The following is a 23,115-nucleotide window of genomic DNA, read 5'->3' as shown; positions in this document are numbered from 1 at the left end:
CATACACGTGCACTCACTCACACAGACACAATATAAAAGTAGACATATCTTTTAAAATATAAGTTGATTGTCTTACTTTTGAAAAATTATTAGCCAAAACCTCAAGAGGTTTTTCTTTAAGAAAAGAAAAAAAAAACAAAAAAAAAACAAAAACAAGAATTCTAAATCACAGGTGAGTTGTTAAGTGAACATCATGATGCTATGCCCCCTGGATAATATTTATGGCCATGCTACGCTAGTGCTTCATGTAACGTCAGGCATTCGAATTCACAGCGTGCAACATCTAAACACTTAATAAATATGAGGTCCTGTTTCTAGGCCGGTTGCAGACCACCTGGGAGCTTCAGCAGTGTGCAGGAGAAGCCAGAGGTTCAATGTGTTCACCTTGTAGAAAATATCCCCATACATTGTGAAAAGGAGTGAATTTGAAGGAGATTTGGGAGAGACACAGGAAGCAGCAAACGGAACGAAAGTACCAACGTGGAGAAGGTATTTTCTCCTGTCTCTACCTGGAGGCCGTTCCCAAGGCAGTGATCCAGGCTTGGAAAATGCCAGCAAAAAAGGAGAATGGGTTCTTTCTGGTCACTACAAAGTAAATCAAGGGGAGAAAGATGCCCCCGTGAATGATGAGGCCCACGATCACCGTGATCATGTACATCCCCAGCTGCCTAGCAACCACTTCTAAGTCCTTGATGGCGATGATCTTCCCACAGATCAAGCAGGCGATACCCAGCGGGGAGTACCTGAAAAACATAAAGACAACAGCTTTGAAGACATCCTTAAGAAGTTAGGGATCTAAACCCCACCTGGGAAACTGCACCAGAAGGAAAGCCCTTCCTTTTTTTATTTATTCACTTACTTTTACACACACACACACACACACACACACACACACACACACACAGTGCGCACACAAATGCATGCACACACACATGCTGTTTTGCTGACAAAGAACACAAGATCCAATACTTTGAATTGACCAGTTTAGCTGTTTTATGGATCTAATGACGCATGTTCTGACGATTAAGTCCAAAGGCAAACTTTATTGCCACGGTGAGTTTTAGGAATAAAGGGGGCATCCTCTAGCTTATCTTTCTGCAAACACTGAGTTAGAGGCCAAGAGGCACAGATTGTGTCTGGATGTCCTTGTTCTTTAACTCCTTCCTAGAATTTGAGAAATAACTGAGATTTGTAATGTCTGTCACTTTCAATCTTGGAAGTTGGGGAGTGTCTTTAAAATGATGGAGGGATCGGTAAAAGACAGGGAAGGAATAAGAGAGAGGTGGCTGCCAATACTAAAGCATCTGTGCTGGGAGTACATTCAGAGACTTTTGACCCTGAGACTCTTTCTCCTGCTGTAACAGCAAGAACACTGGTTGCCATTCACTGTACCTCAGGCACTGAGAACCTCACTTAGCCTTACCTCGGCTCTTGGGCTGAACATCTGTGCTATTACTCAGTAAGTAAGGAGACCATCATTTGGAAACGTCCAGTCACTAGCTCAAGCCCATGGAGCCAGAAGGAGAACCATGGCACTGTGTGAAAGCCCAGAAGTCAGGGGTTTTCCTTACCAAGCCAAACTTCCTCCCTTTAGTTCACTGTCACAGTTCCTTGTAAGCAAACAGACAATCACCATACACCAGTTTATACAATATTGACACTTGTATGCTATTGTTATCTTATAGAGGGGTTTGGAAACTGTCCTGTTCCCACTTGTGGGAAAACTCTCATCTCGACTTTATTTTTTGCTTGTCTGGGGTCATTCTTTATTATAATTTTATCACCACTACCACCACCATCATCATTATTATTATTTAGTGGAGGTGTTGCTAGGCATGAATTTACCCACACTGTGATGGTGTCAGACTGGAATAAGATATCTATAGGAACATTAACACCTCATTAACAATTATAAACATATTTTTGAGAATAACTAAGGAAGAAATAAAATCCCCACACATGGCTCCCAACAGCGTGGGTCAGAAAAGAAAGGACCACCTAAGCAGACCCTTTCTCTTTGTTTCTCCCTCCCTCTCTTCCTTCCTTCCCTCCTTCCTTTTGGCTCAGGCCCAGCCCCAGGCCTTTCCCAAGTTAAACAAAGGCTACAGAGAACAGGCACGAGTGACCTCATTCGGTGATATATTCTCATTTTTCAGATGTGCATCAAGGCTGAAAGAGGCTGAGTCCAACATCACCAGGCAACTGCAAGGCTCAAACTTTCGCAGATGCATCTGTGTTCACTGCTGAATCTCCCTCCCATCCTTCTCAGCTTGAATCCTTACTCTTCACAGGGTTTCATGCCAGTTTCTGTTTGCACATACCTGGGCCTCAAGTCCTTTCCCAGTCCATGCCTTTTTATCCAGGCCTGAGTTAATGAGACTCTCTAGAACCTCTCACTAGCTAATCAATGGCATGTGGTTTTGTGAGCAAACCTTGTTCAGAAAGAGCCAATTCATAACCGACAGCAACAGAGCAGAGCATTAGTGTAGCTCTGCTCTTTCCTGTAAGACTTCCAAGCCTGACCCTCGCTTGTCTCTCCCCTGGGGTGCAAGCTGGCCATGTTTGAGAACTGCTTCTCTAGACATTAATAAGACTGTGAAACAAGCCTTCTGTCATGACACCAAACCCTCATTCTTGCCATTTGATATTCTTCTGGTGTGCCCATAGTCACAACATCTCATAAATCAGCTACGGAGTCCCAAGGGCCAGCACTTTGTCATTGAGACTGTAAACTAACTGAAGGAAATGCACCTTTCTATAAAGCCCAAAGGGATTCATCTTCATAAACCAAGAGATCAATTCTTTCCCCAACACCAGCCAGCCTTCCAGGCTGTCCACAGAAACAGTTATGAGCTGTTTAGAGTACTATTCAATTTTCTTTCATTTCCCCTCCTCCTCTCCCCAGGTCACGTAATTTGTAGAATGACCAAAACATGTTTTCAAGGCACTTTGCCAAGGAAGATCAGCTATAAAGTCCCCCAGGGGGAGTAAAATGTGAGCCAGGGCCAGATGGACTCGAGCAAAGAAAGGGCTTACCTTAGGAGCACCCAGTAGGCAGGGTTTGGGCAGTGGGGGTTGGGCACCAACTCCCACTGTAGATAGTATTCAGCAAGGCCACAGGGTGTGGCATAAGAGCTAGGGAGTATGGAATTCTACTCCTAGTAGCACTCAAACATCTAAAATAAAATTAAATAATAATGTACTGTCCATTTCTAATAGGATGAGTGAGTGTTAGTGGGGTAGAAAAGAACCTTTGCCCTTTGACTTTGGCCCATTACTTCCCTACACCTGTCTGCAGCTGTATTCCTGGGCTTCTTTCTGTATCCATAAATGAGCTAGCTCACTGGAGATGAGACTCCATGGAAAGAATGGGGGAAATCCTCAAAGTCAAAGTTACCACTCAAAACTTCTTGTTTGTTGATGAAACAAACAAGACCACAGGTTAGTATAGAAAGAGGTTTAAGGTTCCACCCAAGAGTTCTAAAGCCACATGACATTCAGTAATTATTGGGTCCATTTCCAATTCAGAAAGACAGAGTCACTGGGGCAGAAGTAGGGAATGTCTCTACGTTACCCACAGGTGGGCTATAGTCTCAGCTCCAGCTCCTGGCCCGTTTACAAGGCCACTATTCATGGATAGTCTGTATGTCATCCATTCCAGCCTCTACCCACTGTGAACATTGGCCCTCCTTTGTTGAAGGGTCCCACAAAGGTGAGCTTTGCAGGGCTGCTCTCCACTTCACAAGCACAACCTCACCCACAGCATTTAAACTATCCAGAACCCAGTCAAGGTCTGTGTGCCCATAACTAGCTGTTTCACGATGCCCTCAACTGCCTGATATCAAGGTGTGTGCCCTGGGCTCCCACCAAAGGCTGGTACTAGGACTTCTATGTTTTAAATGTGTTCCCCCAGATAATTTTGATCCAGCAGAAAGTTGATATTTCCATGAACAAAATTCTCATTTGCAAGTGCTGAAATGCAAATATTCCTTGGTTAGCCTTTGGAAACCATTCCCCTCAGCTCTCATTTGTATCAGACCAATGAGGTCCTAACTCACTAACTCGGTGCTTTCAGGCTTGGTGCAGATGATTAGACGGATGTGTGAAGTGGAGCTAAACTGAGACACCGTCTCACAGTGCCGTCCTGTGGTCACACTGGTTTGGTCTCATGTGTCTCTAGAGACACTGTCACTGACCAGGCTCTAGAAATGCAATTGTTATTTCGGCTGTTGTTGAGAATTACAACAGAGAGGAAGAAGTGACAAGCTGTTCACACAGCCTGTTTTGCTATTCCCCAGGGGATTCCTATCACAATTCAATGAAATCTAACCCTCCAGGGGCCCAGACCCGGCCTGCCTCTCCACCTCCACTCTTTCTACCATTTTAACCTTCCTCACTGGTTCCAGACCTTAGTTGTGACCCTCAATAGCCTTTCACTTCCTGCTTCCCTCCCTCTGACTCCTTTCTGCCTGGTCTTTACCACGCCTCATTCCCACACAGCCCATGCTGGCCACTCGGGTCTACCTCCCTCACTCTCTCCCCCACAGCCCTGCTTTTGTTGTCCACATTACTAACTAGATTCATATTTGGTTCCTTTTGTCTGTCTTCTCTTCTCTCTTTCACTAGAATGTGAGGCCCATGAGGGCAGAAACCCTTTGTGGTGTTCATCATTATAGCACATCATGGTCAGTTCAGAAGGGATTATTTACTGAGTGAAAGAGCAAGTGCAAATGGGTTGTGCAAAATGTTCTTTGCTTTTACCAAACTTCAGTTAGATCCCTACTTCTGTAGGTCTGTTTGCCTCCTTTTAAAATACTAGTTCAGCAAAGAGCCCCACTGGGTTAGCTTAGCAAGCATGCGCATCCTCAGTGTGTGGCTCTTCATTTCTGACCGTGTTCCTCAGAGTTGACCATCCCCAAGTGGTGTCCAGCCTCCCTGGCCTGGCTTCAACAAGAATCCTGTTAGGGTCTTAGCAGAATCCTCCGACTCTGAATGTGCACACACTCCGTCTCTTGGTTATAAATTCCCACCTTCCCAGTACATCTGGGTCTGAGTCCAGCCCCTCTCCATCACTGTAAAAACACATTGCTACGGTGCCTATACACTTTGAGGCAGCCCTGAAGAAAGTCTTCCCTGCTTGCTTTAACAAGCTTCATTGAATGCTCTGTCCTTAAATAGTACAGATGGTGGAGGGGCAGTAGTCAAGTATAGAAACAAAGGAAGGGCAACAACTTTTTTTTCTGATAGAGGAAGACTATGGGAAGTTTTGCTTTCTATTTAAGTTTTTCGGAGTTTGAAAAAGCAGTTTTAAGGAATTTTTAAAAAATGAGGGTATGAAACTTACAACAAAACTATGGGGTTTTCAGACTTCTTAAAGAACTAGTGTGCACAGAGAGGCTGGGGATATGGATCACACTAATAGTGATAACAGTCGCATTGGAATAACCACAGGCCCACTTACAGACATGCTGTGGCCCTTCTGGACACAGAACAGTTTTAGTGACTGGTTTCCCACTTCACCTAATTCTCTGAGCAACTTTACAACTGGGTTTTACAGTTATTTTGTTTCACTGATGAGAATATTGGGGTTTAAATGTGTCTAGCATGCTTAAGGTCACATAGCTTGTAACCAGACATTCCTAGATTTCCTCTACTTCAAACTCAGGAAGAAACTGAGTTAGAGACTGCTGAACAGTGAAGCTCTGCAGCACTGAACAACGTAACCTTTGTGCTTAGTGTTATAATCTGGAAAATGGGCTGCTGAAAGCATCTAGTTTGTCAGGTATTATTGGAAGGAATAAACGGGACCATGGAAAGTTACCAGATTAATACTAAGCACACATTAAAACTTAGTTAAATCTTTGTTATGATTTTATGACAATGATATAGATGGATTAGTTCAATAATATAATAGTTGAAGTTGAACACGTGGCAAGATGAAATCTTTCCAATTTGCATTTCAATCAATGATCATAATTTTTTAATCCAGACATGGAGGTGCAGACCAGTGCTCAGAGAGATGATTAATTAGGCCATTCTTGGCTATGCTAGCTCAGGCTACAGGAGAGCCTATCTCAAAACAATCTTTTTATAAATGAAATTAATAATACAAATTGCCTTAGCCTCACAATGCTGAGTTTTTCTAGTTTTACTATTCTTACCACTACATAAAGACTATGATGATTTTAGCCTTCAGGGGTTTAGCAATTTTACCCAGGACTTTTCCACAGGCTTTGAGTTATCCAGTGACGATGCAGGTGAGGCACCTAAAGAATGATGGGAATGGGTAATAAAAGCCCCATCTGCCTTCCTAGATGAGATAGTAGAAATCTGTGAAGAATCCTTCTGTAGGCCTGACTCACAGCCCTCTTTACCCACCCCACTGGTGGCGACACAAGGTGCTAAACCTTTAGGGGTGCAGGTTTCACCATACAGATGGGAACATCCCAATCCACACCCTTGATTTCAATGCCTCATTAGTTTTCCTAGAAGAACCTGATTTCCTCCAAGGAGGCTGTAGAAATGGCACAGGTGTGAAGGAAGGAGGGAAGGCCGTACCACTCATGCCATCTGCATTAGTAGCAGAAAGAGGAACTGCATATTTACTGCAGGGATGATGTGCTGACTGCTGGAGACTCTAGGCCACATGGACATGGAGAACCGCTCAAGCAAGAGGCTGATGCTGCATTATATGTCATTGTCTACCAGGCCCTCAGAGACTCAGGTGGACCTAAAGGACATGGCATTCCATGCTAGCTGAAGTCTTCACACAAGAGAAACATTTAAACACTAGCAATGCCCAGGGACCGGAAACCCAGCACTGTAATGGCAGGGAACACAGTATTTTTTTTACCAGCATCCCTTTATCCCTTTTTTATTTTAAAAGTTTCATGAGGTGATGAGCTGATGCCAGGACTAATATTTTGGTTATCTTATTGCGCTGAAACCTTAAAGCCCTCAGTCTGCCTCTTATTCCTAAAGTTTTAATGAGAGTCAGCCACAAACACAGAACCACATTTGGTTCTGTGGAGATGATGTGAACTCCTTTTCATTTTTGTGTTACGGATGTTATTATCCTTTTTTTTCTCTTCATTTTGTTTTTTTTTTTCCTTTGACATTTTGATGAACTGAATGTATGCTCCACCCATTATTTAAATGTTTAAATTGTACTACTGGATGTGTGGCAGTGGGGGCTTCGGAGGGGATTAGGTAACACCCTGATGAAGGGGACTGATATCTACTTTTGAATGGTTTTGTCCCCTCAGATTCCTTTGTGGTGAGTCATAGCCTCAGTCCAGTGGTTTGGGAGATGGCGGTGAGCCCTCTTCAATGTGATTAGTGTTTCAATAGAGAGCCTTAGAAAAGCCTGTGGGAGCACACAGAAAGAGTCCTCTACAAGGACCAGCTTCACCAGATTCTAAATCTGCTAATGACTCCCCAGCCTCCCAACCTGTGGTTAAAAAATAATAATTCCTTAGCTTATAATTTTATCTATCCTGCAGTATGTTGTTACAGCAATGGTATAACATAGACTCTACCAATGCTCTAGAAAAGAGATCCAGGAGGCTCTTTCCCTCTTTTTCCCACTCTGAGTTGTTTCTCTCACAGATCCGATGAATGTACTAGACATTGATAATATAGTCACCTTGATTTCAGACTTCCAGTCTCCTGAGCTGAGAGAAATATCTGGGTGTGCAAGTCATTCAGCATACGGCACTTTGTTTCAGCAGCTTGGGCTTGGATGGATGGATGAGACAATAAAATCCATTCTCAAGCCAAGGGACACACAGAATTAGGTGACATGTCAAATTTGGCCCAAGACCACCATTGTGGGAGGAAGGGGAAACAAAAAGAGAGAACGGAGAAGAGAGAAGAATTTCTCACCCTTCACCACTTCATATCTTTTTGGTCTGTACCCACTCTTCATACTGGGAGGGCTCTACTGTCCTCTGGGGACCTCAAGGCTTTATCCGGCGGCACCGTGGCACCATTACAATGAAGTCAGAATGAATAGACTTACCACATGATCATGATCACTAACTTCATTACGATCTCATTCAGAATGTTGAAGAACTCCACCATCAGCTTGGCCTGCTCACCCATCTTCCCCATGGCAATGCCAAAAGCAATAAAGAATCCGATCAGACCTATGGGCAATAACATTACTCAGAAGGACAAATGACCAAGTATTCACTTTGTTTCCCCTCACACTTTAGCATGACTGATGTACAGAGCCAATTCTGCCTGTCAGTTACCCTTGAATAAATTAGGAATTAGAAGAAAAAAAAAAGCATTGCATTTCACACTGAATGCCTGCCCTGCCCCCATCGTATAATTATTGCTTTTCTTGGCATTTTTTCACTTGAGCAAGCTAAACTCTAAGTAGTTGAGGTGTGAGTGCCTTGAAGAAAATGAATTAATTCTTATTCCCAAATGAAATGCTGTCTTCTCTTCCTCCTCACTTTGGCAAATCATGTGTGCACGGCTCTCATTACCACACAGATTAACAGGAAGGAGCTGTCAGGACTTGGGGATTGTCAAGCAAACTTTGGAGCCACTATTGGAACAGCAGAAACTAGTCCATAAGGCCCTTGCTGGAGAAATATCTAGACCATTTAGGTGTTGTGCTGAGGTACACTTCCTCCTGGGGAATTCCCTCAGCTATACAGCAAACGAGGAAGGAAGGAAGCATGACGAAACCAGAGCTAAAAAGAAATCCAAACTAGCTAGGCCGTCCCAGTTAACTGCCCTTTCAGAAGTCCACTTGTTATGTTCCTTTTATTAATCTTCTTCAGGATGATAAAGCCAGAATGTAGAGTTCATTGTTAGAGTTTGCCAATACCTACCCTGTCACCTGTCTTCTCTCTTTTCTTGACATCCTAGTTCAACTACACATGAACCTCCAGTGTCAATCCTAACCCAAGGCAGGAAGGATCTGAGGGGCTCACTCCCTACCCTCTCAGCAGCTTCATTTGACAGCATCCTAAGGCAAATCCAATACTCAGCCCTTCTCACCTGTGTCTAAGGACCTGATGATCTGCCCTTGGACTTTAGATCCTCAAAGACCAAGCCTGGTTTCTCTTTCTAGAAGATTCACTCAAAACCACTCACAACCACAGTACCTCATCTTAACACATCAGGGACTGGGGCACACTATGTGGCTAACAATATTCCCAGCATTACCTGGGAACTGTCTAGACTTTCAATTGTAATCATATTGCTCCTGGACCCTCAGTCTTGGTGACCTAACTTTGACTGCATACCTGGAGTATAAGTCATGGTTATTCTCCCAGCTACAGAGCATTGCTTGTCCATTTGGCTCTGATCTTAAAGTATTGGGCATCTTCTAACCTATCTATCTATCTATCTATCTATCTATCTATCTATCTCCCTCTCTCCTTCCCTACCCTACCCCTACCCTGCTCCATTTAGTAAGGCTACTTTTCAGTCTTTCCTTATGCTAGCCAATTATGCCTGACTGTTGGCTTTTATCAGATAAATTACAGCATTGTGATTTGATTCTCTTAGACATACATTCCTTCTCTCTGAACCTCTGACTTTATTTATCCTTTGGCTCTCGCTCCCCAGAGCCACCCTTCTTTTCTACATCAAGCATTCGTCAACCTAGTGAACTAAACTTGGTGGGACTCCATCTCTCTTTAGTGAAAATGATAAAGCCCATGCACCCAGACTGCTAATGTTTGAAATTTAATATCTCCCCTTTCTAGCTCTTGACAAGAGGGATTGTTAAGTGACATCATAATTGAGTTATTGGCCCCCTCAAAAAGATGAGACTTAGTGAAGATGGGGTACAGAGCAGAATGAACCAATTTTACAGTACCATGGAAAATCTGATCTCAGTTCTTTCTCCACCCTTCTCTCAGACCATGGAAGATAGTTTGTTAGGTATGGTGATACAGAATCTATCTGTGAGGACTCAGGCTGAGAAGCCCAAGTATTATTTAGTTAATGCTATTTAATAATGTACAATGTCTTAGGGTACCAAAGAATTAGAATGAAGATGCCCCTCGGGAACAACAGACACTGGAGTAGCTACGAGTGTGTGTGTGTATGAATTGGAAGAATATATATATATATATATATATATATATATATATATATATATATATCAAAGGGGAAATAAAGTCAGAGGTTCAGAGAGAAAGAATTTATGTCTGAGGTAGTCAAATCATAAAATATATTAAATTTTATATATATAGAGAGAGCAGTTGGCACCAATTTAAGCAATTGGAGTTAAGGTGAGGATCAAGAATTGGTTTGAGGGTTCATCTATTTGGCTGTTTTTTGAGAGCTGTCTTGATTTACAGCTCAAATTGGTCTTTGAATAATCATCCTCCTGTCTCAGCTTTCTCAGTGCTGGAATCATAGGTGTGCTGTACCACAAACTAGCTCTCCAGGTTTCTTAGGAGAAAAACATGTCCTTGGAGAAGTTGAAGGCTGACCCAAACTTGTATTTTTCTGTATTGCAATGCTCAGTCCTTGGGGCTTTCCAAAAACTGAAGACCAGAAATACAGAAAAATAAAACAAAAAACAAAGCCACTAACGCTGCCCTTCCAAGGCCATGAAAAGAACCTTATTTCAGCTGTGATTGGCAAATGAGAAGTTTCTCAACAATCTAACTTCCCTTGGCTTCACAGTGCCTTGCTGTGTACTTGGATGGAATGCTGGATTCAGCCTGCCATTTCCCTGGGTAAACATTGCCTAATTGAAACCGCTCACTGGAACAGGGGTATTTCACTTGAACAAAGACCTCTTAGACTTGGTCGTTGAGGTTGAGCGAGTTGCCAGTATTTTGAAACCCCCTGGCACAGCCAAAGGTCATGTGACTTTCTAGGATCCATGAAGACTCTGGAAACACCAGAGTCCTCTGAATTATTCACTCCAAAGTATAAGCAGTTACTTTGTCAAGGAGGGTGGAGTCTAAAGTTATGACCCACCAGAAGGGTCCCTGAGAATTGAGAAGGCCCTGAAAGGGCTGTAGATACATTTGCAGTGGAAAAAGAGGCTTCTAGGTTATCAGAAAAGCCTCCCTCTCAGAGGGTCTGTCTCACTTCCTCCTCCTCTGGCTTGTCTCTGATTATCAACTGTGTTTACTGATCGTTTGTTGCCTGGCAACCCACGGCTTATCTCCTCCCTCCCTCTCACGCAATGGCTTTATTCCTGGCTAAACAAAGAGCATCTCCTTCAGCTCTGCAAGCACAGGGCTGCACAGCTCCTCTGCCCTCCCTCTCTCTACAGCACCGGCATACAGCCTCAGTGCACAAAACAATCAGACAGCGCTGCCAATCACAGCCTACATATGAACCTTTTTTTATTATTTTTTAACTTTTTAGACTAGCCCATGCACTTGGGACATACTTACACTAAATTATTGTTACTTGTGTTGATCTAAAATTCAAGTTTATCTAATGACAGTCCAAGGAGACAAGGTCATTTGATCTCTATAGACGACAAAGGGACAGGACCACTGAGCTCACCCATCTCTAAACAGTTCTCACCTGAGTCCTTAGAAACTTCTTTGCAAGATCTTGCTACAGATTCATATTTCTCCATTTTTCCCCATTTTTTCAGGCAAACACCTGACACCATTAAACTTGACACCATTTCTTGACACCATTAAACTGAAGAATGACGGAAATGGGGGTGAATGAACCCACCCTAAAGCCCTAAGATGGCTGGATGATTAGTAAGTCTAGGCAAATTTGGAGCCGATCCCATGAAAAAAACCACCTCACCCCCCGCACTTCATGAAATGTTTTCTGGTTGAGCTCCTTGGCTCTTCATCCACTTTTAATAATGACCAGAGCTTGTCTGAACAGAGCTCGCCGAATGTGCTAAGGTACTTTATAGGCACGACCTCATTTTATTTTTACAACAGTTGGTCCACAAACCCGGGCTAATCCCATTTCCAATTTACTGCTGAGGCTCAGAGAAGTAGAAAGACTTGCCCAGGAGCAGACAACCAATGAGTGCCCCCTAAACCCGCATCTGTGCAGCTAAAGAGAACCTCTGGATAGAATGGAGAGAAGGCATCGAGCTTAAGGAAAGAGGTCATATCTATTCTGTAATAGCCCTTTGTTCCCTAATCTAATACTGTCCAATAATAGTAACCCTGCATTTGTTATAGACTCGAAACTATGATGGGGAAACAAGCATGGTGCTTCTGCAAAGAGACAGCTTAAAAAAAATCTTAGTAAATAAAAGATAAGCATATTTCAGTTTATTAAATGGCTAGTTAGATAATGTGCCTGACAAATGTCAGCTCCTTCCTTTTTTTCCCCATCCCTGATCTCTGGCTGCCATGTCTCTTTGGGGTCCCTCTTCTGCGATCTTCCTGTCTCTCTTTATTCATGGCTTAGCTATCTCAGTGAAACTCATATTGTTCCCCAGAGAGAACCTTCTGCGCCACCTAGAGGACAGTTTACTGGGTTTTCTGAGAAGAAACCTTGGGAGGCTGAGAACCAAGTGAAGAAGGCTGCTGAGAAAGGGTCTGGAAGTCAAAGGTGATGGACGACAACAACTACTATGCCTACCTAAGACATTCATCCCGTCCTTGAACTCCAGGCCCTTCTTGATAATGATCTTAGTTTCTTCCGGGGCCTCATTCATGGTCTCATTCAACATGGAGATGACCGCCTTGGTTGTATTGGCCTCCTCGGATGGAGGTGCCACCAGAACTTTCTTTGTCACTGTCTGAATCTAATGGAGCAAGGAGGAAAAAGAATAAAGGTGAGGGTTAGTCTAAAAGGTCAACAGCAACCCAGCCAGCCAGTCAGCCATACAGTTGAACCTTCCCAAGATGTTAACTACAACTATGAAATGCCAAAACAAGGCTAATAAACCTGGCCAATATTTTATGTTTATCTTCTTAATAGAGTATTAATTCATTGCATATGCAGTACGGCAGAACTTCCTACTAACAAGACTATTACAAAGTTTATGAAATTTATTTGTACCCTAAGTTCTCTAAGCAGCACAGTTGCTATAGCTGGGGGATATGTGTTCATTTTGTCCCCCCATGATGACACCTCTGTGATTGGGGGATGATATCATGAGTCCAACTTAGTTTATCTTCCAAATTGTGAGACCCAGGTAGATGTTCTTTCTGCTGGACAGAGTCATCAGAAGCCTGTCTTAAGGCTCTGCTGGGAATTTCCATCTGGGCATCAGGGGTGACAGCTACCCAATAGCCACCTTTCTGGAATTATGTAATTCATATGCAAGGTGGGACATATATACTTCTTCCAGGCAACAAAGCCAACTCACTCTTGACTAATACTCCCCAAGCATCTCCTATGCTATTCCTCGACATCCGTGGAAGTGGGTCTAATTTTAAAGGTGTCAGGCATCCTGCATGCAAAAATTCACATCTCAGCCTCAAATTTTACCACTTTGGAGGGCATTAAAATAGAAACCATTCAAAATCCTAGAATGTCTGTGCTGGCACATCAGAGGTGACAGATGGCTGAACCTTGAATAGATATAGAAGATGATGCAGGAAGAAGTCAACTAGCTTTTCAGACGTCATCGTTATTGGCAGAGCTGACACTTGAACTCAAATAGCTGGACCACCATTGAGTTCTTCCCACCACCTGCACCATATGCTAAGTTGTACTGACTTGATCCTTCTGTGGCTAGGTTTGACAGTTAGCAATGCTGAAGTGAGATAACAAGAACAGGAAGAAAGGATGGGCAGGCTTCCCTAGGAAGAGGCAGGTGCCTTCCATGTTAGCCTGGCCATACACACTTGTACAGGGTCACAGGAGACCCAAACTTAGCTACATAAGCAGAGGATGATCCAAGCTCTGGGCGAGAGAAACATAAAGAGAAACCACAGAAGTGATCAGAAAGCAAACTTCTGAATATAGCTGCCAGACTCTAGGCAAGAAAGATGGAGACTTATCCTGAGCGAGATGAAGAAGGCAAAGCATGGACTACTCTGAAGTCATTATCATGGATGGCAAGCAGGATCAGTGAGAGGTTGGTTGCTAAGGGTGTCAAATCTTTCATGTCCTACAAATAACTCAAGACCTAATTTCTAGTTAGTCTGTGAAGCCAGATTCAACAGGAATCATGCTTGACTTCAAAATCTAGCTTCCCAACTGAAGGGGTTTCAGTTGAAGCTGAGGACATGGGTGGGTGCACTGGCACACTGGCCAGGTGTTCTGTCCAGGTCTTAGCTCATATTTCCATACATGAATACATACATGTTGGGTTTGGACCACTCCATCTGTATACTTGCTGTGGTATCTGAGTCCAACTTACCAACATCCCTTGCCAGAAAACTCACAAATGTCTCCTAGTTGACTTACATGCCTTCCTGTTACCAGCCTCTTGCCTTCAGCTACTTGTAGCTTTGTTTGCATCAATAGCTGTCACACTGGTTATTTTTCAAAAGAAAACCAATTATTTCCCTAAGTAAAGCTTTCTTAGACTAGGAACCTGAATTTGACCTTACTAGTGACTACTTGAGCTGAGTTCTGCCTTCCTATGTGTTATACGAAACATATAAAAGCTTTTCTTCTTTCATTAGTCCCTAAAAACAGATGGAAGGCTGTTTTGCTTTTAAACATTCAGGGTCTGATTTGAGCAAGCCAAAACCACGGAAGGCTGCCTCTAATGGGAACAATTATCCTTCCTCTTTTTGCCCCAGTTTCTAACTCTATTCAGGAATCTCCCTTCCCTCAAGATGGGCAATTTTAAAACACTCCCTGCCAGGCCACAGGGATCCAGAAAGGATGCTAGTGACCCCGTCCTCTATTTCTGTTGTGTTACTCTGGAAGAATGGTCTTCTCTGATCAAGGCCCTTAAAATCAGGGTAAAATCTATACTCATTCCCACTGTCAGGTAAAGGATTGTACACTGCTATTCCTCAAACTGCCCCAACTCAAAGAGAACTTGACCCTGGTCTTAGCTGGGGAAAGAAAACTAGGTTGCCATAGGAAAAATGTAGGATTGTGGCAGGGTGGAACACACCCTGATGTAGTGATATATCCTAGAGTTCAGACAGTATGCTTTGCCATGGGGCAAAGACCACCATCAGCCACAGAACTACCCAAGTGTGAACATGGCTAACACTACAGAAGCTCAATCCAACAAGAGCAGAGCAATGGCTCCAGGTGCCTGGGACCTTCTGGTATTGCTTCCCAGGCTGAAAGGAAGGTATCTGAGCAGATGTGACTAGACACAGGAAGAAGATCCAGATCTGCCCTTCCTGGGAGCTCTCATGCCTCCCCACCTGATTTCTCTTAGCAAATTTCCTTAGGGTCCATAGCTACAAAACACACATTTCAAATTTTTCAGAATAGACTCAGCAGCTACTTGTATCTACCACTCCAAAGCAAGATACTTCATCATCTGAGGCAAGGCTAACAAGCACATGAGCAGCGGACTTCAGTAAGATTCCTTTCTCCAGCTTCCAGTCACTCTTCCTCCTACTTTTCTAACCTGGAATGGGGTTCTTTAACATAAATCCTCATTGACTTAATTATACATATTTATGGCATATAACAGGGTATTTGCATACATGAATACATACACATGGAATATTTCCATACATGCTGTCACTGATCAAAAAAGTCAAGATGATGAGCGCATTTCTCATTTTAAATCATCATCATTTCTTTTAAAAATCAGAAAAACCCATCTCAGCCTGATATAATGTGGGCTCAGTGCACTGCATTTTAAGGGCTGGAAATCAGATTTTTCTTCTAAGCTGTCTTATAGCTTCATTCTTCAATGCTTCTCTGAGAATGGCTGAAGAACCGACAGGCTCCAGCTGAGTCTTTTCGTGAGCTAATGGGGACTGAGGTATGTGCCAACCTTAGCTGGCTCTGTGGACAGAAAACGGAGCAGTGAGTGTGGTTTTGGCTGGTCATTAGGTGGTTTAATTTAGCAGGCTTATCTGTTTTTAAAGGCTATAAGCTTGTGTGTGTGCCCATGTGTGGTTGTCCTTGCATGTATGTACAATTGTATGTGAAGGTCAATCAATGGCTAATATCAGCATCTACCTTGGTCTTTCTCCCTGTTATGTTTTGGACAGAGTCTACCAGTGAACCCAGAACTTCACTGTCTGGTCAGCAAACCCCAGGGATCCTCCTGTCTCTGCCTCCCCACTACTAGGATCATAGATGCATAATGTTTTTGCAATTAAAAAATTACACTCACTCCCTTGTCTCATCTTGAGGATGGATTATAAATTCTCATTTTGTAGGACAGATTAAGTCAGGTACTTTTTTCTTTAAGGGCTACACAGAGCTTTGGGATAATAATGAGAACCACTGGGTAATTTAGAGGGTTGTGAGCAAGACTGGTAAAATGTGTGTGTATGCAACTGAGAGATAGGAACAAAAGAAAAAAGGAAAAGGTGAATCTCAGAGTGATATTAAGGGTGTAGGCAACAATTATTCCAGAAATGAAGCCATTTGATTCTAGCCTTAGAATGTTCCAGAGCCCATCATGCAACACTCAAGCCTGACAGAAATCAGTATGTATTTAGAAAACTGCTGTTCAGAGTTGAAACTGTCTCTAAATTATCACATATTAGGTGGGAGACTGAACAGGGGTGACCTTAGGGCTGTGGGTTACCTGTTGGAAACAGGCTTGCACCAGGTTCTCCGGGAAGAGATTTCTAATGAGATCCAGGAAGGCATCCAGGCTAGACACCTCGTCATTCTTCTTCCCAGGCCCCAGCTGCTTCTTGAGTTTGGGATTGCCCGGGTGGATGGCCAACACCAGGATGACCCCCAGCACGGCAGCAATGATGGTCGTGGACATGTAATACACCATGGCTCTTGTGCCTAGGCGGCCGCTGGCTTTAGCATCCAGGCCTGACAACCCTGGTTTCAAAAGAAATTCACAAAGATCAGTTCTGCTCTTTTCTACTCATGCCCCCATCTCTGCAACCCCTGGCTTCCTATCGTTCAGATCTATCAGCGGTCAACTAGCACTCCTCTGACTAAATATGCGACCAATTCCTCACTTTACATTTCTATTTTCTAAGGTTATTTTTGAGATTCTTGAGAACATGGGGAATCAGTGACTCATGGTTTACATATGGTTGATCTCAACCTACCTGTCAATCACTAGGATATATGTGGAAATAACATTGAAGAGTTTTCCATTTTTTAATTCTAAGATAAAGTCTCTTCCATTTTCATGACCTTCAGTTGTCTTCTCTGAAGCAATGGTTGAGCCAAGAATAGCATTTCACTCATGTGTTATTATTAATATTAATTGTCCTTATTTAGGAGAAGCAAAAGCTGGGACAGCAAGATCATGGTCAAATATCTTTAGAATACACTACAAGAGACTGAAATGGAGAGCCAGCATGGTCCTCCCATGTGCCTGTGTTGAAACATGGTGGTTCTCGTGTCTAACCTCCGGTGGCTATCTGAGAACACGTGTCAGAAGCAGCTGCCAGCAGCACCATGTGCAGCATCTGCACTGAGGGCGGTCAGAGGAAACTCCAAGTCAAGTCATACAGACCTCAGCCTCCACTGGGGTTTTTTCTCCAGTTGTTTCTTCAGTGTGCCCACTTCCTGGTTTCAGTTCCTACCTTTACTAAACAGAGAGATAGAACCCTTTTCTGGGGATCTGTCCCTTTTTCATGCTGGGGAGGAAGTTGGTGTGTATTTCTCTGAATTAATATGACCCATGTGTGACCCATTTCTCTCTAGAACCCAAAGTCTAATTCTGGACAAAGGAAGCTGGGTCTCTCTACCAGGTTGGATTGCATATAACCTACTGAACAAGCCTGAAAACCATCTTCTCTGGTTTGGAGAGAAGCACAGATTCACTCAACCCCAGGGCTTAATGATGAGAAAATCAGGTTCCTGAACACTTGAACCTGAAATCGAGTATTTCTGGTGTAAGGCTGGGACAACTGGCCCAATGTCTGAGTCAGCTGGAGTCACTGAACCTCCTTTCCCTCGGCTCTGAAGGCCACCAAGCTCACTGACCACTAGCTATGGACCACTTTGGAGACTCCCACTATTAACTCCAAACTGGTCACTAAGCAATACATCATACCCTATTTCAATAATATTGTCTGGTAAGAAGAAAAGTATTAGTATGAGTTTAAACATAGGAAAAACTCAAAGCAATTAATTATTTTAGCCAAAAATATAAAAAGAAAGCATATTATGACATATTAAGTATATCTTTCTTTAAAAAAACCTTCAGCTTTCATGCCTAACATTTAATCTCTTTTCAATTCATATCTTCCTATATGCCCAAGTAAATAATAAATGCAGTGTACTTTTTCATTTACAATCTCTATCAGCTTCTGAATATACTGAAAATACTAAGAATGAAATAACAAGATAGTATCACTTTTAATACATCCTTTGTATCTTTGACTGTTAGAAGGAAAGGCAAAGTGAATGGCAGACATATTGTCTTTCTTTTTAGGATCAATGATTCCTATTTCAGAGACAGGAAAACGATCAGAGATGTAATGATATAAAAAGTTGAATCCATTGACTCAGCCCAAGAGAAATTGTACTTTGATTCCCAAAGCCAGCACAGGGCGATGCCATAGGTGGGCAGGCACTGGGAAGGAGCTCACCTGTGATCAAGCTGGAGATGATAAGAGGAAGGATCAACATCTTCAGCATCCTCATGAGTATGTCTCCCGGGAAGGCTATCAACATGACCACATCTGGGTGGATGGGAGATGCCAAGCGAAGCAGCCCACCACACACTGCTCCCAGGATGACCCCTGTGGAAGGCAAAGAGGCAACCTGAATTCAGGCTTTTCCCTAGTCAAATGAAAAGCTCCAAAGATTCTTTTGAGTGATTATGATTTTTTTTCATGTGTCTGGCTAATAGGCTATGAATACCACAAAATAAAGACATTACATAAAGAAAACTGATTTTGACAACCAGCAAGACACCTTTCTGTATGTAACAGCTCCAATTATTCTAACACCAGAGGAGTCTAGAAGAACATTTTTAATACTTCATGGGAAAAACGAAGACTTGATTCCAAAATCTTTTGAGATATTGATTGCACATAGCATTACAAATTCTCTGAAGAGCCAATTCCCAGCAGGCAGTATTGGTTTTTTTTTTTTTTTTCTCTCAGCCAGATCTGCCAATGTGATCTGGTATTTAGTATGTTATATATCTTCCCTTTTAAGTGGAAGTTGGACATATAGGACTGGGCTCTAAGGATCTATAATCTGGGAGGAGTCGAGCAAAGTTTCTGGCAAAGATGAGGTTTTCTTTACAGACTCCTATATTCCACCAGAAAAAGTTTAGACTGTTGAAAATGGCTGGTCAACATAAGCCCCAAAAGCATAACCTACAATCTAGGCTACAGACCCCTTGGTAATGGGGGAAGGAGTTACCAGGTGTGTGGCTGCAGCTGAAGAGAAGATCCTTTTTCTGTCTCTACAGGTTTAAAAAAACATACTGTCAATCTTCTTAAAGTCCTAGGATGAATGAGGTTTGATCACATAGTGGATGATTCTTTAAAAAGCCAGTCATGGCTGTGGTTCCCTGTTCCTAAGTGAACTGAGGCAATACCCAGTTTTGAATTTGGTCCACTGGCAGCTGAGATACTAAAGGGGACACAGGGTATGGGGGATATTGGGGGTGTGTGGATGATGATGATGAGGGGAGGGCCATGAACTTTAGCTCTTTCTCTGTGTAGTCTACATGAGAGCTGAAGAACAAGGAGGGACTTGGGAAGAGAAACTGTGCAGTTGTCATTACAAGAAACTGCCATTTACTCTGCTTTCAATACACCCTGTAGAAAACCCAAGACCAAGACTGTATTGACAGCTCAGACACAAGAATCACTCCCAGAATGGCTTAAAGCAGTGGGGAGGTGGTGGGGGGGCACTCTTCCAAGACGTCTTAGAATGTATCTGAGCATCAGAGTGATCCTCTTCCATGGTCCCCCGTCTCAACTCCATCAGTCAATCAAAGTCAATGATGCTTATGGCAAAGGCCTGATCTTCTTTGTGGGGCTCTCTAGCCCTGTTGTCCTTATCTTGATGGAAGTATGTCTCTGAATGAGGTCTACTGATTGCCTGCCCTGGGGTCTTACAGAAGGCTTGCTGCATTGCAGATTCCCTGGCCTCTCTCCCAACAGCTCAAAACAGTCTTCGTAAGTATGGCTGGGAACCTGCATGTTCACACTCACGGGAACTGTATATGGACATCAAAGAGAACTCACAGGGTGAGGAGAAGAGATAGCTAGAGTTGGTTTAGGGGTAGATTTTTGCCACGGGGCAGTAGTGCCTAATTAGCCCCTCCATCCCAGGCCACTTGTCTTCCTTTTCTCAGGGAGCACACTCTGAGAGGCTGGCTCCCATACACATCAGGAGAGCTCTGGAAAAAAAAAGGGTTGGGGTGATCTCGGAGAAAAGAGTAGAGAGACCTCAGGCACCTACCAAACACCGTCAGCGAGAGCAGGAGGTTCTTCCCCAGCTTGTCGCACATGCGCATGCCCAGGTTTCGGTGCTTTGGCTCATCGGAGCTGAGGTGGCTATCGTGCATGCGCACTTCCACCTGCTTGGGCATATTGTTGGCACTGTAACAGAAATGAAGCTTCTGGTTAGTGACTTTCTGCTGAGATAATGGGGGGGGGGTGTCTCTTTTAAGCAAAGTAGGAAGACAAAGGAGGAATGATGAGATCACATTGTATTCCAGTTGACCCCCACTACCCTTGATTCCCACAGTAAGAAAAAGAGCACCATGAAAACTAGTCGGGTTTCCTAGGAGTCAGTCCCTTGCTGACTCTGGAACAGGAGACCTTCGACTCCATTTTACTGTGGTAGGCTTTAAAACAATAAGACATTAAGGTTTCAAGTCCTGATACATCAAGTTTCGATATTTTTGATCTCTTTCATTCTCTCTCTCTCTCTCTCTCTCTCTCTCTCTCTCTCTCTCTCTCTCTCTCTCTCTCTCTCTCTCTCTCTCTCTCTTTTGGTTTTTCGAGACAGGGTTTCTCTGACCAGGCTGGCCTCGAACTCAGAAATCCGCCTGCCTCTGCCTCCCAAGTGCTGGGATTAAAGGCGTGCGGCACTTAATAACGAGGGACTGGGGCGTGTAATATGTTTCAAGAAAGTCATGGCCTGAATTACACCAAAATTAGTATGCCCCCAAGTTCAAATCTTCCACGTCCCACATAGGTGAAAGCCACATCTGCTGGTAACTCAAAACTTCCCTCTGTTCTGAAAAAAGCCATTGTATACAGCTAAAAGAAAGGTCAGTCAATTGTGGTTTTAGAATGTCGCTTGTATAACCAGGACTCTGGTAAACTGCCCACAAGTAAAGGCCACTCAATCAAAGCAGTGTGGCTGCAGGCAGTCTTTGAATCACTATCATCTTTGGATGCAACTCAGTCATTTTCCATATGCCCTGCCCCAAGTAAATATGCCAGCTATCTTGGGAGTCTGCTCACTAGAACCCCTGCTGGGGAAGGGAGGATCCTGTTTTCCCCTCCCCCACCATACCACCTGCAGGCCAGGAAGGTTTTCAAAGAAAACTTGTACATTTTCACTTCGATAAATTGAGGATATTTTTTGGTAGTCTCTATTTACAAATATCATTTAGTGGATGAAAACAAAAACCGATGGATGAAAAGACAGTAACACCTAGAGGGGTGCATCATTGATAGACAACATGACAGTGCCTTCCAAGGAAGGAGGGTGGTACCTTTGCTTAGGTATTCTTACCGGACTAGGCACATCTTCATGGAAGCAATATCTTCCTGCAAAGCAATGTCCTGGAAGTATCACTAATGATAATGGGAGGAGTGTGGGCTTCAGGCTTCTAAGTCCTCACTCTGCTTGCTAACTGTGTGATACAGTGTTTAATGTGTGTCTTCCTTTTTAACTGGAAGCCAGAAGCATAGAACAGGGCTCTACAGATGTATAATCTGGGAGGAGCCAGGTTACATTATAATCCCCAGATTGTAATATGGGGAAGGGAAGGGTCTGCTACTCCTTCATGAAAATTTAGTAAAGGGGGAGAGGAAGAATGAGTTAGTAAGTAAAATTCTTGCCCTGCAAGCAGGGAGTCACGAGCATGGTTCTTAGAAATCGCATTACCAATCTGGTTGTGGTGACATACATTTATAATACCAGCACTGGGGAGGCACAGATGGGCTTGTTGGCTAGCTGGTCTAGCCTATTAGTGAGCCCCAAACTAAATGAGAGGCCTTGCTTCAGAAAAGAAAGTTTGATGACACCTGAAGAATGACCTTACACTTCCAAGTGATCGTGCAGACATGTACACACAGCTGCACACACATATGCACCCATCCACCTGCACAACACACACACACACATGAACAAAATGTTCAACAAAATACAGTGGTGTGGTAGCCATAGGCAGTTTCTTTCTCTAGAGAACAGGAGGAAGAGGACAAGCTTATCAAGGCCCTTGCAAAGATGACAGTAAGTTAAGGATCTATCCAGTGGCCCCAGCATTCCAACAAGACATTGGGAATTTAGCTCAGAGCTAAAACTCTGGACCTAAACACAATGGCTTCCCTTTTTGTAGCATACCGTTTTTAATGTATTTACTATCAAAATACCCTAAAACCTAGAAACAGTACTTCACAGTCTGCTAGGATACTAAAGTGAGAGTAAGTAGCCAGAACCTAAAAGCTTCTTAGTGTCCTTTATGTTCTCCTGACTAAATAGCCATTGCAGGCAACCTCCGACTTCAAGCCACCTCTGGGCATCTACCATCACTCAGACCACCTATAAAAAGGAAGCAGTATGGCTGCTCCCCATGTTCACAGGGATCAGCGGAGCAGCCAGGGCCCCTTTCTTCACTGCCAAGTGAAACACACAGAAAGTGTTCCATGCAGCGAGCAGGAGGAAATGATCAGAACCATCACCATAGCACAGACAGATCACATTTCTAGTTTTACACTGGGATCTTTTTCCATCTGTAAACAATTCTCCAGACAGAACTGTGTAGTAAAATGAAGTTCAAAACTAGAAAACAGCCGGTGAGGACCAGAGGCAGTCCATGTGCTGAGATAGTGAGCACACTTCCTTCGCCAGCCCCTCCCCAAACTCTGGCCCCTCCTCCCACCCCAGATCATCAACTCTCTTGCCTTCAGCTTC

The 23,115-nt window shown here is 43.4% G+C and overlaps 1 protein-coding gene across 5 annotated transcripts in view; it reads right to left on the bottom strand.

Annotated features, from left to right (window-relative positions):
• Positions 1 to 23,115, bottom strand: part of Slc1a2 (solute carrier family 1 member 2) — a 130,697-nt gene that overhangs the window by 31,973 nt on the left and 75,609 nt on the right. For all 5 annotated transcript variants that reach the window (XM_034494460.2, XM_034494461.2, XM_076929340.1 and 2 more), the window contains 6 exons: positions 20,425 to 20,564; positions 18,591 to 18,743; positions 16,610 to 16,860; positions 12,556 to 12,721; positions 8,021 to 8,147; positions 510 to 743 (listed from right to left, as the gene is read on the bottom strand). In XM_034494460.2, the coding sequence (XP_034350351.1) occupies positions 510 to 743; positions 8,021 to 8,147; positions 12,556 to 12,721; positions 16,610 to 16,860; positions 18,591 to 18,743; positions 20,425 to 20,564 (1,071 nt within the window). Of the gene's footprint in view, positions 1 to 509; positions 744 to 8,020; positions 8,148 to 12,555; positions 12,722 to 16,609; positions 16,861 to 18,590; positions 18,744 to 20,424; positions 20,565 to 23,115 lie in introns of those variants that run through there.

Source organism: Arvicanthis niloticus, chromosome 2 (genome assembly GCF_011762505.2).
Source record: "Arvicanthis niloticus isolate mArvNil1 chromosome 2, mArvNil1.pat.X, whole genome shotgun sequence".
In the NCBI taxonomy this organism is placed as follows: domain Eukaryota; kingdom Metazoa; phylum Chordata; class Mammalia; order Rodentia; family Muridae; genus Arvicanthis; species Arvicanthis niloticus.
Note: the sequence above shows the minus strand (reverse complement) of the source record. Positions and strands in the feature narration are given on the sequence as shown.